The 16,944-nt window shown below is 39.3% G+C and overlaps 1 protein-coding gene across 5 annotated transcripts in view; it reads left to right on the top strand.

Moving 5' to 3' along the window:
• The first annotated feature begins 4,736 nt into the window (after nt 1-4,736).
• Nucleotides 4,737-16,944, top strand: part of HERC2 (HECT and RLD domain containing E3 ubiquitin protein ligase 2) — a 239,496-nt gene continuing 227,288 nt past the window's right edge. For 4 of the 5 annotated variants that reach the window (XM_059371740.1, XM_059371741.1, XM_059371739.1 and 1 more), the window contains exons 1-2: nt 4,740-5,073; nt 5,461-5,563. In XM_059371740.1, coding sequence (XP_059227723.1) covers nt 5,492-5,563 — 72 coding nt within the window. In that variant the 5' untranslated portion in view covers nt 4,740-5,073; nt 5,461-5,491. Of the gene's footprint in view, nt 5,074-5,460; nt 5,564-16,944 lie in introns of all 5 variants that reach the window. The other variant, XM_059371738.1, reaches the window with a different exon arrangement.

Here is a 16,944-nt window from a genome sequence, read left to right as displayed (position 1 = left end):
ATGGATGCTGTTTGCCAGGGTGGAGAGAAAGAGGAATAAGTCATTAGAGATTATGGGCATATGCTGGGCTGTAAAATCTAACTTGGCAAAAAAGGAAAGTGAGGTTGTGGGCCAGACTTCTAGAAGGGTTGAAGTTTGTTTGCATAGTTACTAGAAGAATTGAACTAGAAAGATAAGATGCAGTGATTTAAGAGTCAGAGGCTCACAATTGTGATCTTCAAGGTGATTTCATGAATGGAACAGATCAGGGTGGTGAATGGTGCAGGTGGAGCAGGAAGCAGGAGGTTTAAAAGTAAGGCCACGAGGAACAGAGAGGCAGGGACACTGAGCGAGTGACACCTGTGTTAGGAAAGGCCCTGAGAATGGGCCAGTGGTAGCAGTGATATAAAGGTCATGAGTGGAGTGCGAATCTTCAGTGAACATGGAAACTGATGGATAGTAGCATGTTTTATTGCAATCAGGATCTGAGAGTGATATAATCTGATATCAAGTGTTTCAAAGAAGTTGTTTTGTTTTAAGTGAAGCAGATGGAATAATGGTCTAAAAGTGGTAGGGATCCACTTAAGCCCTAAGATGTATGCATGTGGAAGAACAAAAAGCCACTGCTTTACACAGAAGACTATACATCTTAGAATAGTAACATGATAAAAACATGCATGTAAACAGTCAACAAAACTAAAAAGCAACTTACCAGATGGGAGAAGATATTTGCAAGTGATATATCAGATAAAAAGCTAGTATCCAAGATCTATTAAAGAACTTATCAAACTCGGGGTGCCTGGGTGGCTCAGTGGGTTAAAGCCTCTGCTTTCGGCTCAGGTCATGATCTCAGGGTCCTGAGATCGAGCCCCGCGTCGGGCTCTCTGCTCAGCAGGGACCCTGCTTCCTCCTCTCTCTCTGCCTGCCTCTCTGTATACTTGTGATCTCTGTCTGTCAAATGAATAAATAAAATCTTAAAAAAAAAAGAACTTATCAAACTCAACACCCAAAAAACAAAGAATCCAGTCAAGAAATGGGCAGAAGACATGAACAGACATTTCTCCAAAGACGTGCAAATGGCCAACAGACACATGAAAAAATGCTCCCCTTCCCTTGGCATCAGGGAAATACAAATCAAAACCATAATGAGATAACATCTCAGACAAGTCAGAATGGCTAAAATTAACAAGACAGAAAACAACAAATGTTGGTGAGGATGGGGAGAAAAGGGAACCCCCTTACACAGTTGGTGGGAATGCAAGCTGGTACAGCCACTCTGGAAAACAGTTTTGAGATTCTTCAAAAAGTTAAAAATAGAGCTACCTTATGACCAAGCAATTGCAGTACTAGGTATTTACACCAAAGATACAACTGTAGTGAACTTGCACCCCAATGTTCATAGCAGTAATGTCCACAATAGCCAAACTATGGAAAGAGTCCAAATGTCCACCAACAGATGAATCGATAAAGAAGATGTGCTATATACAATGGAATATTACTCAGCCATAAGGAAGGATGAATACTTACCATTTACATTGACACAGATGGAATGGGAGGTTATTATGTGGAATGCAATAAGTCAAACTGAGAAAGACAATTACCATATGGTTTCGCTAATATGTGTAATATAAGAAACAGCACAGAGGATCACAAGGGAAGGGAAGGAAAACTAAATGGGAAGGGATGGGGTAATTGGGTGATGCGCATTAAGGAGGGCACATGATGTGATGAGCACTGGGTGTTATACAGAACTGATAAATTATTGAACACTACATTTAAAACTAATCACGTACTATATGATGGCTAATTGAATTTATTTATTTATTTTTTGGGGGCTAATTGAATTTAAATAAAAAAATTAAAAAAAAGAATATGTCTGTAAATTCCACAGGGTTCTGGGGTGGGGGTTAAGGAATAGATGAGAAATAGGGACCTAAAGATAAAGATAAAAGTAGGGATAAATAAGATTAGTAATATACAAATCTTTAAATATACTCATCCTTTTTGGGTTGTTGTTGCCAGTGCTTTTGGTGCCATATGTACAAAATCATTGCCAAATCCAATGTCATAAAACTGCTCTCCATGTATTCTTCTAAAAGTTTTATACTTGTAGGTCTTACATTTAAGTTTGATCCATTTTGAATTAATTTTTATATATGGTGAAAGGTAAGCATCCACCTTCATTCTTTTGCATGTGAAAATCCAGCTTTCCAAGTACCATTTTTTGAAAAGATTACTCTTCCACAATTGTATGGTCTTGGCACCCTTGAAAGAAATCAATTGACTACTATGGTGAGTGCTGTGAATTGTGTAGGACTGAGGATTCACAGACTGATACCCCTGAAAAAAATAATACATTATATGTTAATTAAAACAACAATGACAACAAAAACAAAACAAAGAACCAGAAAAATCAATTGATCATATATATGAGTGTTGATTTCTGGGTTCTGGGTTTTATTCCGTTGATCTACATATCTATCCTCATGGAAGTACCACACTAATTTGTTTACCATAGTTTTGTAGTAAATTTTATTATCAGAAAATGTGAGTCCTCCAACTTTGTTCTTTTTCAAGACTGTTTTGACTTGGACGTAGGTTTTCATAGATGTTCATTAGCAGGTTGAGGAGTTTCCTTCTCTTATTAGTTTGTGCAGAGTTTTTACGAGATGTTGATTTTTGCCAAAAGCATTTTCTTCATCTATTGAGATGATATCATGATGAATTACACTTAGCTTTGAATGTTAAACCAATCTTGAACTCTTGTGATAAACCCCAGTTATGATGTATTATCCTTTCTAATGTTGCTGGAACCCATTTGCAAAAACTTGGCTAAGAAATTTTATATATAATGTTCATGAAAGGTACTGGTTTTAAGTTTTCTTGCAATGTCTTTTTCTGGTTTTGTTATCAGGGTAATGCTGTGGTTATATAATGGAAGTTTTTACTTCTCTTCAATTTTTTGGGAAAGTTTATATAGAATTGATGCTTTTTCTTTATTAAATATTTGGTAGAACCAGAATCCACCATGGAAACTATCTGGGCCTGGAGATTTCTTTTTTTGGAAAGTTTTTAATTGTGAATTCAAATTTTAAAGTGGGTACAGTACTGTTCAGGTTATCTTTTTCATTTTGGTAGTGTACGACTTCTGTGTAATTAGTACATTTCATATAAATAATCAAATTTGTATGTGTAGAATTTTCCTAGTATTCTCTTACTCTCCTTTTAATGATTTTGTTTTTAAGTAATGTCTGCACCCAGCGGAGGAATGATATTTACAACCCTGAAGTCAAGAATCACACCTCTTCTGACCTAGTCAGCCAGGTGCCCCTCCCTTACCCTCTTTTTTAATCCTGTGGGGGTCTTTAGTGATATCTTCTCTGATATTCCTGATATTGGTAACCTGTATGCTTTCTCTCTCTCTCTCTCTCTTTGGCAGCCTTATCAGATATCTTTTGTCTCTTTTTTATTTTTATTTTTTATTTTAAAGGATTTATTCATTTTAGAGAGAGAGAGCTCGGGGAGGCACAGAGAAAGGGGGAGAAGGAGATAATCCCAAACTGACTCTGCTGAGCGGTGAGCCTGATGTGGGGGGTTCTATCTCTGGACCCTGAGATCTTGACTTGAGCCAATATCAATAGTGCAATGTGTAACCACTGAGCCACCCAGGTGTCCTCTGCCTTTTATCTTTTCAAAGTACTAGCGTTTAGTTTTAACGATTTTCTCTGCTGTTTTTCCATTTTCCTTGATTTCTGTTCCTGTCTCATTTTCTCCCTCTTCTTGCTTTGGATGTACTGTTACTTTTATTTTTCTAGTTTCTTGAAATGGAAGATTAGATCCTTGATTTTAGACCTTTCTTTTCAAAGAAAAGTAGTTAATGTTATAATGTTAATGTTTATCACTGTTTTAATTGCATCCCATAAGTCGTTATCTTTTTACTTTTGTTCTGTTAAAATAGTTCTACTTCCTTTGAGATTTCTTCTTTGACCTGTGGATTACCCAAAGTGTATTGCTTAATTTCCAAGTGTTTGGAGATAGTCCTGTTAATTTTTTATTTTTATTTTTGAGTGTGGAGCCCAATGCGGGGCTTGAACTCAATACCCTGCGTTCAACACCTGAGTCAATCCACTGAGCCACCCAAACGCCCCGTTATCTTTTACTGATTTGTAGTTTAATTCCATTATGGTCAGAGTACATAAGTATGACTTCAATTGTTTGAAATTTCTTAAGATTTGTATTATGGTGGTATTATGGTGTATAACTGCAGTTCTGTGTAAGTGCAAAAAACGCTGATTTTCTTCTCCAAATCCCCTGTTACCAGCCATTCCATGAATTCAGCCTAGGATTTTAGCGGCTTTCAGTGGGACAGACAGGAGGAGGCTCTAGCCGACTGGAGCCAGCCTCGGGTCTCTTCTGCCCGGTCCGTGCGTCCATGGCACACACCCTCGCCCCTCCAGGCTGAAGCTCCTCAGTCAGCTCACGTTCTACCGCGCCCTCGGATTTTTCGCGAGCGCCGTGCGGAACCCAGGACAGTCGTCCCTGCGTACGGCGGAAATCCCGCCCCCCGGCGCCTGCGGTTGGCCATGACCGCAAGGAATGAACCCCAAGGAGGAAGATGAGCGGGATTGAAGGAAACAGGGGAGTAGGGAGGAAGGGCGAGAGGGCTCCTCTTTCTCATTGGCTGGTCCAACGCAACGACCTCGCTGTGATTTGCTGGCCTGCGGGGGCGGTAGTCCGGAGTTGGTCCGCCCCTCGGGTCGCGAGAGATACCGGGATCACCAGCGCCGGCGGAGCCAGTGGCGGCTTGGAGGCTCCGTCCGCGCGCTGCCGAAAAGAGGCGGTGGGGCCTTTGCGCTTCAGGTCCTCGTCCTCGGGGGCGGCGAGGGCGGCCAGCCGCTAGGGCGGTGCGGGTCGGAACCCAGGGTACTGTCGAGCTGGGGCGCCGCGGGCGTTGGCGCGGCCGCCCGACCTGGGCCTGCGCGGACTGCCCGTGGCGCGCGTCTCGGGCTGTCTTTCCATTTTCAAAGTGATTATTGTTTTGGATTTTTCCACCGACGTGTCTTTTGATTAATTTGTTTCACGCACCACTTACTGGTATGGGATAAAGCGGCAGATGCATGCTACTGTCATTTGTCTTTGAAATGTGGGCTTCCTCTCTCGTCTGTGTGTTTACCTTTTGGATTTAAGGGAAGGGGATGACATTGTGATTTGGTCTCCGGTGACCGTCTATTCTCAAGGTCTCGCCGACGTAGTACAGAAACCAGCGAATCCCGTGTGTGGCTCTTACTTGTATAGGAAATAGGCTTTTTCTTCCATCCTTCTCCTTGTCTCTCTCCATCTTTCTCTTCCTTTCTCCTCCCCTCCCCCACCTGTTCTCCTCTCCCATCTTTCTGTTCTTTTTGCCGCATTAAACCTTGCGGGAGGGTCTTTGTACAATTTTGAAAAGCTTTAGGTCTTCCAACATTTATGTTTTACTTGCAGGACTGACAACTGGGAGGGAACTGGAGGAAAGATGCCCTCTGATTCTTTCTGTTTGGCTGCCCAGACTCGACTTGACTCCAAATGGTTGAAAACAGATATACAGGTGGGGTTTTGACATGCTTTTTTTCTTGGTGTGTTCCTGCCTCCATATTTAAATTTCTGGTTAAGGTTTTGTATAGGATAAATAAGGGGATGCAGATCGTATCTTGCATATTAGGGAAGCAAGTTTATTTCCTATAATTTAAAATGCACCTTTATTGTATCAGTCTTTATAGATTGTGTGTGGTTACATTTTAATTGCAGTTATGTGTAAGTGCAAGAAACTTGAGATCTGGTTATGCAAACATTTTTCGTATTATTATTTTTAACAGGTCTGTAGTATTCTTAACCATACCTTGTTGACTGTTTAGTGATAGTTTTGAGATGTTCAATTAATGAGGGAAGAAACATGTAGTAATGTATTATGTCCTGAAGAAACTCATTTCATGGGACCCTGTGTTTGTCTTTCTGGGGAGACAAGAGTGCAGTTGAGATCTTTATTTTTGTGACTGGTCTTATTAAGAAGAGTGCTCAGTTTTTCACATAAAGAATGTGTGGAAACACAATGTTGGCATTAGACTGCCTAATGTTTTAATAATGTAATTGTAAGCTTGTCCAGAAATTATCAAGTAAATAATAGCAGTAATGTTTCTATAGACTTAAAAAAAAATTTTTTTTTACCCCAACTTAGTTTTCTTTGCAGATGGTTTGGAAAAATCACTTTTGTAACTCCATATTGACAGCAAAAAAAAAAAAAAATGTCTGAAATATTTCATAGTATATATGGCTTTTCTTTCTCTTTCCTAAGGTTAACCATTTTAAGTATTTCTCAAGTAACCTACATTTTTCAATACACTCTTACATAGTGCATCACAGTTTATCAAGACTCATATATTCTATAAGCACTTGATCATAGATACCTGTAGTGAAGTATTGTTACCTTTATTTATTTATTTATTTATTTTTAAGTGTTGCATCCTAGTAGGTGTGAGAGCCAAGTGCTTAGAACTATGTTGTGGATTTTGGGATAGTTATTAATAATGGGGTAAACGTTAGATTAAAGCACAAAGAATTGGGGCAAGAATTGGCATAGTAATGACTGTTTGGTTTTTGTTTGCACGTTGCTTTTTACTTAGCAGTTACTGTTTGTTTTCCTTTGTCATTTTTTTTTTTTTTTTAAGCGTGGTTGGCGGGGAGGTGGGATGAGTAATTTCTTATTTCTGAAATCTTGAGATTCGGCAAACTGACCTCAAGACTTAATTTTTTTTTTATTAGTGTTTGTGTATTTTGTAGAACTTGTTGAGGTAAAGAACTTTATCCAATGAAGTTTTTCTTTCTAATCATAATTGAACAACTCCTTAATAGGAGTTTTAGCATCTTGATCTAAAACCAGTTTAATACTGAGTTGAGTGCCTATGCTGAGTTAGGCAGATATAAATAAAAAGAAACACCGCTTATGCCTTAGAGTGCTTACTCTTTTACTTTTGATTTATTTAGTGTAATACACAGTACTTAACTCTTCTTAGACATTTCAAATATTAGTCAAAAGCCATCCAAGCTCATCTTAGGAATACATGAAGAAGACCTAGGTTTTTTTTTTTTGAAGATTTTATTTATTTATTTAACAGAGATCACAAGTAGGCAGAAAGGCAGGCAGAGAGAGAGAAGGGGAAGCAGGCTCCCTGCTAAGCAGAGAGCCCGATGTGGGACTTGATCCCAGGACCCTGAGATCATGACCTGAGCCGAAGGCAGTGGCTTAACCCACTGAGCCACCCATATGCCCCAAGACCTAGGTTTTGGAGTGTACCCCAGCGGGAAAATGTATTGTAGGTATTGAAGCTATTTAATGTGAAAAAAGTGATCGCTGACCTTGTTTTTATATAGTTTTTCCAGCATTGCTAATTAAATGCAAGGAACAAATGTTGTTTTACCCTAACAAATGACTTTAGACTTATTTTCACTATTTGGAATCCTTCTTGCAGGTACGCATTGCAGATGCAAGCCTTATACTAACAGCTTTTACTCTTACCCTATTGGGGATATCTCTCCCAACTGGAGTGGGATGTGTCCCATTCCTTAGGTAGGGCTTTTGTATTGGGAACAGAATTGACACCTTAATTATATTTTGTGGGGTAGAAATGTGTTTCTTAGCCACAGGATTTAGCAAACTATTTTCTATGGCTATTTTTGTTTGAAATGCCTATAAAGAAAAAAAAAAAAAGAAATGCCTATGAAAGTTTTAGTGACTTTAGAAAGGAAATATTTTTGGAGGCTGTGACAACTTTTAATATGTGTATATCATAAAGAACACAAATACTAATCCTAGGCTTTCTTGTTGATAGATGTTTAGATCTATGATGTATCAGGTCTACAATGTTGCAACAAGCTGCCTTAAATGGAGTGGCAGTTGTGTGGCAGTCATATAAGTGGTTTTTACATATAATACTTTTTACTTTTTTAGTAGTCTTTTCTGATTGTTGTGTGGAGTACCTTGAATTGTCATTTCCTTTGCAACTCTCTTGAACAGGCAATAAAATAGAGCTAAGAGATGTTAGCTACATAATCACTACCATTACCATTCTTATATTTAAAGTAAAAGTCCTGTCTGATGTGATTGCTTGCTTCTCAATGGACCAAAAAGTCAATTAATCAAAGAACCTATAAAAAATGGTATATGATACCTTAAAAGCTTTTTAATTCTTAAATCATATATGCACATTTATTTGCTAGTTTTGATGTAAGTCTAAGGGTGTGTCTTTGAGCATGGATCCAAGAATGGTGTTATCTTTTTCTTGCATAATCTGTACTCAGATGAATCTCCTGCAGTTTCTATTTTTGGATTCTTTGAAGTAGAGCATGATATTAGATATGTATGATGCAATTTTTTTAACTTTTTATTTTGAAATAATTTATAGATTCAGATGAAGTTGCAAAGAAAGTAGAGACGTCACTGTATACTCTTCATCCAGATTCTCCCAGTGGTTACATCTTATGTAACTATCAGTACAATATCAAAATCAGGAAATTGACATAGAGTGTGTGCAGAGTTCTGTGCCAATTGTGTAATCACACCACAAAGATTTCCTTCTTCTTGCCCCTCTATAGGTCACACCATCCTTCTCCCATCATCTCTGACCCCTGGCAATCACTAATCTGTTTTCCATCTCTTTAATTTTGCCATTTTGAGAATGTCATATGGTATGTGACCTATTTTTTTTTTTTTAAAGATTTATTTATTTATTTGACAGGGAGAGAGAGATCACAAGTAGGCAGAGAGGCAGTCTCCCTGTGGAGCAGAGAGCCTGATGTGGGGCTCAGTCCCAAAACCCCAAGACTGTGACCTGAGCCGAAGGCAGAGGCTTAACCTTCTGAGCCACCCAGGCACCCGTAGTATGGTTTTGTTCAGAGTGTAAATGCCCTTGCAGTTCGTCAGAGTTGTTGAGTATACTAATAATTCGAATCATTTATTTGTCTCTTCTAATCACTTTACAATGAGTAAAGATAAAAGTTAAATTTTAAAATTAAAATTGTTAAATGTATATATTGTTACTTTATGCTTAGGATATCAGTAGATTAAAGAACATAAACATGATCATCTTGGAAAATTCTATTCTCAGGTTTTCCAGTTGACAGATGAGATGTAGAAATTAAAGAATTTTATAAATACAGGTAACTTAATATTCATAATGACGTCTTCTGATTACTTTCTTATCTGTAGGATAGGTAGCATAGCTCACATTTTTATTCATGATTTTGGTTATTTGTATTTTCTCTATATTTTGGATTAATCTTGTCAGGGATTTATACATTTTGTTAGTCTTTTTAAAAAAATTTACTTTTGCGGGGCGCCTGGATGGCTCAGTGGGTTAAGCCTCTGCCTTCTGCTCAGGACATGATCTCAGGATCCTGGGAATGAGCCCCGCATTGGGCTCTGCTCATCAGGGAGTCTGCTTCCCTCTCTCTCTCTGCCTGCCTCTCTGCCTATTATGATCTCTGTATGTCAAATAAATAAAATCTTTAAAAAATTAACTTTTGGTTTTTAGAAAAGACTAATAATATTTATAAGGGAAAGATAATGAGGTTACTATCAGATCTAATCAGAAGACTTTTTTGGAGAAGAAAATTCGGTAACATATGTATGACTCCCAAGAAAAGTAAATGTGTGGCAAGGATGTTATGTTCTAGCAAAACTGACTTTTCAGGTAAAAAGGACACAACTTTATCAATTAATAAATACTGTTCCCATGAGCTCTTCCTAGAGAAGGATTCTAGAGAAGGATCTTTAGATGACTGAATGACTGTAGATTAACATGAAGTCTGATGGTGGTCATTACACCTGCAGTTATGTTTGGAACCTAGAATAAATGAATTTTAAAAGGGAGATAACATATAATAGCTGTCTGCTTAGACATGGTACATTATAGTATATCTGTTTTGCAGTACCTAATCTCTTAATCCTGTGCATTGAAGTTTTCACTTCAGTTGTATTTTTCATCTCTAGGTGTTCCATATGGATCCTTTTCATATCTTCCATTTCACTTGTTATCAGGTTCATAGTTTCCTATTTGTGAGCATCTGGATGTATCTATAATGAGCTTTTAATGTTCTTGTCTGCTAATTCCATCATCTCTATCACATCTGGATTTATTTCTCTTGATTGCTTCTGTCATTTGATTGCTTTGGTCATGGGGTGTGTTTGCATGCTAGGTAATTTTTTACTGAATGTTGGACATTGTATATATTACGTTGTTCTGTGCGGGATTTTGCTTTATTTCTTTAAAGAACATTAGTTTTGTTTGGGATTCAAGTAAGTTAGTTGGGATCAATTTAATTTTTTCGAAGCTTGATCCTCAGGTTTATTCAGGCTGATCTAGCACAACTTCTAGTCATGCACTAATTTATCTGCTTTCTTAGGACTCTTTCAAGTGGTGTGATAGGGGTCTTTTTCATTCTGGTTGATGGAAACAAGTTTTTCTCAGACTGGGAATCATGGGGATTCTGCCTTCTACTTTCTAGTACTGCTTTTCCCAGCCTTGGTAGTTTTCTCAGCCCATGCCCAAATCAGTATTTAGCCCAAGAGTGAAGGGGTCCCCTCTGCCCATCTTTGGAGTTCACTCTTTCTCTGCAGATCCCCCTTCACCTGTTCCCTTGTCATTTTTTTTTTTTTTTTTAAGATTTTATTTATTTGACAGAGAGAGAAACCACAAGTAGGCAGAGAGGCAGGCAGAGAGAGAGAGTGGAGGAAGCAGGCTCCCTGCAGAGCAGAGAGCCCGACATGGGGCTTGATCCCAGGATCCTGGGATCATGACCCGAGCGGAAGGCAGAGGCTTTAACCCACTGAGCCACCCAGGTGCCCCTTCCCTTGCCATTTTAACCTACTTATAGCTGATCTGTCTCGTTGGCTCTTGGCTCTATTTTGGTTCCCCTTTCCCGTGATGGATCCTGGAAGCTGCTTCTAGGCAGTAAGCTTGGGCAGTTGTAGGGCTTCATTCATTGCCCTTCTTAGGGATCATAGCTCTGGGCTGCAGTATATTTTGTTTGATTTTCTAGTTCATTTTAGTGTAGAGGTAATTCATAAAGAAGTTAATCCCTCATAGGCAGAAGCAGCACAGGACTTCCTAGTCTGCTTTTCATCTCATTCAGTGTTCTTAATTATAGTTAATGTATTTTTTGGTTCTCAAATTTCCGTGGTTTCGTTTAAATGAATTTTAATAATGTATAGTTACTTATAGTTACTATAAGGTATAGTTTAGTGAGATGCATCTATTTTAAATGTTTTGTTTCAAGTGTTTTGTATTTTTTTTTTTTAAACTTACCATGTTCTGGTTTCATTGACTATGTCTCTCTTCCCTCTGGGTTGACACCTAGCATGCCCATTGGTGACCCTTCCATTTCAGTCTTGAATGTAATGTTACACAACAGGGTGTGGGTTACCGCATCCCAGCTGCTACCATGGAGCCAGTGATATAGGCTACAAGGTGCTGGGGAGTAGGAGTTAGCTCCCCATGGACTGAACATTCACCTCTTTGCAAGGACTGATAAGGGCACTGGTATTTTAATTCTTTTTTTTTTCTTCCCCCCTTGGACTATTCCTTGATTTCTTCTTATAAAACTTATATAAGAGTCCTACGTGCTTAGTGAATGTGCCTCGTAGACAACTTTCTGTATCTTCTGTTCACTGTGGAGTAGGGGCCAGTGCAGTAAAATAGGAGTCAGCAAACTTTCTGTAAAGAGCTAGATAGCAAATATTTCTGTGAGTCTTCTGTTCTTTGTAACAATTACTTAACTCTGCTGTTGTCATGCCACAGACAATACATAAACAACTGTGTCTGAATTCTAGTAAAGCTTTATAAATACTGAACTTTGAATGTCATAATTTTCATGTGTCACAAAATATTTTCCTTGATTATTTTTCAACCACTGAAAAATTCAACAACCATTCTTAGCTCAGGGGCCATATGAAATTAGATGGTGGGCCAGATTTGGCCTGTAGTCTAGGCCTTAGTTTGCTTACCCATGTGGTAACATGTTGTGTTTTGTGCGTCGTGTGTTCTCTTGTCCCCCCTTCCCTGCCTCCCATTGCTCTGGGCTGGTGTCTGCCAAGTAAATCCATTGCTTAGGCTCTCCTTTTGAGGACAAGTCCATTTCTGTATTTCTGTCTTCTGCATCTACTCTTGATCTGTTTTTGTTGTCTTCTATATATTTTTTTCATTTTTCTGTCATATCATCTTGCCTTACCCATTATTATTTTTGTTTGAGTTTCAGATACTATATATGACAAATTACTGTGATCATTTGAGGCCCTGGGTGACAGTTTCCTCCTCTGGAGGAGATCTACCAATCAAACAGCACTAACAGTCCCAGGTCACTGCAGTGCAGTTGGGGGCTGAGATGATTAAAAACTGGGCTTCTTCCCTAGGAAGGCCATCTGCTTCTACCTCACCCCTACCTACTTCTGGTATGTGGCCCTTTGAAGGTTAATTCAAAGCATGGTGTGTTTAACAGGCCTTTCCCCCATGAGGACCCTGTCTGAAGCCTGTCCCTCAGCAGCTCTGCTCAGTTCTTGGTCTTAGCTATGCTCACAGAATTGTCAGGTGCCTCTCAGGAAAGCAGCCTTAGGTTCTTTGTGCTGTACTCCTCTCTTGGGTCTCAGACTTTCTATTCCTAACCACCCTATGTCTTAAAACAGAGATAGTTTATGTTTCTGTCTGACCTCCCCAGTTGCTTAAGAAACCTGTTCTTAACATTTTTTTGGAGTTGATATGTTGTCCTGTGTTTAACAGATACTTGTTATTTTTCTGCTAGGCTGGGAAAAAAAGCCAGAAATCTTTACTTTAGTATCTGTAAGTATTTGAACAGATTACATATCAGGCATGTTTTAAAGATAAGTAAAATATGTGGAACATAAGGAATAACATGGAGGACATTAGGAGAAGAAAAGGAAAAGTGAATTGGGGGAAATTGGAGTGGGAGATGAGCCATGAGAGACTGTGGACTCTGAGAAGCAAACTGAGGGTTTTAGAGGGGAGGCTGGTGGGTTGTGTGAGCCTGGTGGTGGTTATGAAGGAGGGCATGTATTGCATGGAGCACTGGATGTGGTACATAAACAATGAATCTTGGAACACTGAAAAAATAAAATAAAGTAAAACGTTTTCTAACCTATAAGTTAATCAAAATGTCATTTAAGCGTTTGGTATATTCTGTTTTGGATTCTGTTACATACTTATACAGTTCTGAAGTAATCATTTTGTCTATTTTTAAAAAATATTTTATTTTTGGGCACCTGGGTGGCTCAGTGGGTTAAAGCCTCTGCCTTCGGCTCATGTCATGGTCCCAGGGTTGAGCCCCACATCGGGCTCTCCGCTCAGTGGGGAGCCTGCTTCCTCCTCTCTCTCTGTTGGCCTCTCTGTCTACTTGTGATCTCTCTCTATCAAATAAATAAATTAAAAAAAATATTTTATTTTTAAGTAATTTCTACACCCAACATGGGGTTTGAACTTACAACCCCAAGACCAAGAATGGCACACTCTACTGACTGAGCCAGGCAGGTACCCTCTGAAGTAGTCATTTTAATAGAATAACCTTTGCCCAATCCTGTTTAGTGTTTAAGTGTCAGTAGCACCAGCAGTAGTAGTGGGGGATTCATTGGCTCTCCCAGGCCTTTTTCGTGCATGTGTGGGTGAATGTTATGGTGTTGGTGAGAGAAGAACAAGCTTGGGCATAAGGCTTTTTTCCAAATCCTTCTTCTCATAGCCTCAGTATTGTGTGATCTTGGTCAAATAATTGAGCCTCTGAGTTTGAGTTTACTGTCCCTTAGAACTGGGCCTGTTAATACTCCTCTTATTGTCTGCTTTACAGGGTGAAAATGACTTTATCTGCTATGTCATTTTAGAGGTATAAAGTAAGACTGTGAGAAGAAATTGGAAAAGGAATCTAAGACCAAGTAAACTAATTAGAAGCATCTGGATTCTGTCTAAAAACAGTTAAAATTTAATACCCATTGGGTATTTTTAAATGTAAGTTAGCTATTAAAGAAGACAAGTTTGGGGTGCCAGGGTGGCTCAGTCTTTAAGCATCTGCCTTCTGCTCAGGTCTTGATCTCAGGGTCCTGGGATCGAGCCCAGGACAGGCTTCCTACTCTGCTGGAAGCCTGCTTCTCACTCTCCCTCCCCCACTCCCCCGCTTCTCCCTCTCCCACTCCACTCTCTTGCTGTCTCTCTCTCTGTCAAATAAATAAATAAAATCTTAAAAAAAAAAAGAGGACAAGTTAATAATTGTTGTACAGATACTCTTAAATTCACAGATTGCTAATTTTTATTTACTGTACAGGCTGTTCTTATAGTGCTGTATATATTTTTGATTTCCTGGCTTTCTCTTTGGGATTCTGTGCTTTCTTCCATTGCTCTGGAATGCTTTCCCCTAAGCTTCTTCATCTTTGCCTTCCTCATCCTAGCTCTTTCATTCCCTCCTCCAGGGAGCCTTGCTTTGTTGCCTTAGTAATGTTCCTCTTTACTCAAATCCTTAAGATGCCCAGACCATTATGCTTTAAATGGTGTTTATTCAGGTCCATGGCTCATTTACATCTTTGTGTCCTCAGTTCCTAGGAGGCTTCTACAGTATGTGTCCCTCCAGATACCCAGGCTCCACCTTCCACACAGCTTCTGCTCTACTTTTCTTCCTCTTGACATGATAGTAACAATTCTTGTTTCCACATAAACTGGGCTTCTTCCTTGGCTTATTCTTTAATTCATGTTTGTTTTTCTTTTTTTTGCTCTAAACACCAATGTTATTCATCCTGGACTGTATACAAAAACACTGATAGAGGCACCTCATGGGTAATCCCAATGTGCAATCAGGGTTGAGGATGTTGGTTACTCTTTCTCTTTGGACATTTGCATTTCCAACAGGTCACGGTCTATATCCCATTTGCTGGTGACTCCAGATTTGAATCTCTAATTCCTAATTAGTGTCTTTAATTCCTAATTAGTGTCCTAATTCCTGACACTAAGAACTGGATTTGTATTTGCAGTGTGTGTGTGTGTGTACACACATATGTATATACATATGTGGCTATGCGTATGAGTGTATGCAGGTGTGAGTGGGGAGAGGTTCTCCAAGCTCATGTTCATAGTGCAAATCTGAATCGTTAACACTGAGCTGGTTCTTTTTTATCTGATTGTGTTCCCTGTCTCCTTTCTTTTCACATCTGATCTGTCTCATTTGATCTGAAATGTCTTAGGTACTTTCCTTATCTTGGCTTAGGCTGTCACCCTTTTTTGGGGAGACTCTTGGCAGAGGCCTCCTAAATTCTTTTCTGTTTCTAGTTTCTTCCTCTGCCTCCATCTGTTGCACTGATACTGAATTATGCTTTACATTATGCTCATTTATTCCCTGGACCATCTAAAGATGGCATATAACTGCCAGGGTACAGCACACATGGGGCTGTTTAGTCTGGTTCCTATTTGCCTCCCATCCTTATGTGGTTGTGGGAACTGGATTGAACCCTAGCAGTATTAGCTCTCCTCTTACCTGAATGAGCAAATGAGCCAAGCTTTTCCATTCCCTCACTAAAACACAAGGGGTGATGAATGTTTGTGCCTCACTCTTTACTTTTCCCCTGCCAGTTGATACTTTTATCAAGAGTCCTATGTTTTAGTTCTAAGTGTGTTTATGGCAATTATCTTGTTAGTGAGGTGAACAAATAAAATATGTGTGCTGAAAGAAAGCGGTTGCTTTAATGAAAACTAAGTTGGATGCTGAATTGGGTTATTTGTTATGTTAAAAGCTACTGGCCATAAATTTAGCAGCTTAAAAGAACTCATGTTTATTCTCTTTCCCAGTTTCTGTGGGTCAGGAGTCTGGCCAAGGCTTAGCAGGGTCTTTTGCTTTGGGTCTAACAGGCTGCATGTAGTCAGGGTGTCAGCCATGCTGTGCTGTTATCTGGGGTCTCATTGGGTGCTCCTTGGCAGAATTTAGTCCCTTGCAGTTTGGGAACTGAAGTCATGGGCTCCTAGATGCTACCCCTCTGCATAGGTAGCCCATGGCAGCTCACCTCTTTGTGACTGTAGAAAATGTCTCTTCTGGATGGCCCCTATATTTTAAGGGCTTTCACCTGATTAAGTAAGGCCTCAGGATAATCTTCCTTTTGATAACTAGAAATCAACAGTTGTGGGACGCTAATTATATATGAGAAGTTCCTTTACCTTTGCCATAGATGGAAACAAAACCTGGTCACAGGTGTGATGTCCCATTTTATTCTCCATGAGTCTTACCCACACTCAGAGGGCATTACACAGAGTATGTGTGAACCAGGGGATGAGGATCTTAAGGGCTGTCTTATCGTTTTATTTACTATATGCGCTTTGGATAAAAGTGAGATGCTAAAAAAGTTACTTGAACAGGTTAGGTAAAAGAGAACTATAAAGGATTGGGGAACATGTCTTAAAAGTCTAGAGGAATTCTATATTGAAATTACTGACAGAGTGCCCTTTAATTCTTGCTACATTTAAAGAACTGGAGGAGTGTCTGGGTGGCTCACTAGGTTAAGTATCTGCCTCTGGCTCAGGTCATGATTTTGGGGTCCAAGGATTGAGTCCAACGTTGGTCTTTCTACTCAGCAGGGAGTCTGCTTCTTCCTCTCCTCTGCTTGTGCTTGCATGCTCTCTTTTTCTCTCTCAAACAAATAAAATCTTAAAAAAAAAAAAAAGTAAAGAAATGGAGACTGGAAATAGTGGATGCTTCATAAGGGTGGTGCATGCTGGAATGATAACAAGGAATGAGTTAGTGGACTTAAAAATAAAGGAAAGGTGCTGGCCTTTCGTTAAAAGATGGCCAAACAGATGTGCCTATTTTAGTCAAAAGTGTTTTATGTTTCTGATAAGACGGCTTCTGTTGTACCTACACTTTTCAGAATGGATGCCTCATCTGGGTGTCTACCGTGCCCCT

This window comes from Mustela nigripes, chromosome 13 (assembly GCF_022355385.1).
Source record: "Mustela nigripes isolate SB6536 chromosome 13, MUSNIG.SB6536, whole genome shotgun sequence".
Lineage (NCBI taxonomy): Eukaryota > Metazoa > Chordata > Mammalia > Carnivora > Mustelidae > Mustela > Mustela nigripes.
The sequence above is the reverse complement of the archived record's forward strand: the minus strand, read 5'-3'. Positions and strand labels throughout refer to the sequence as shown.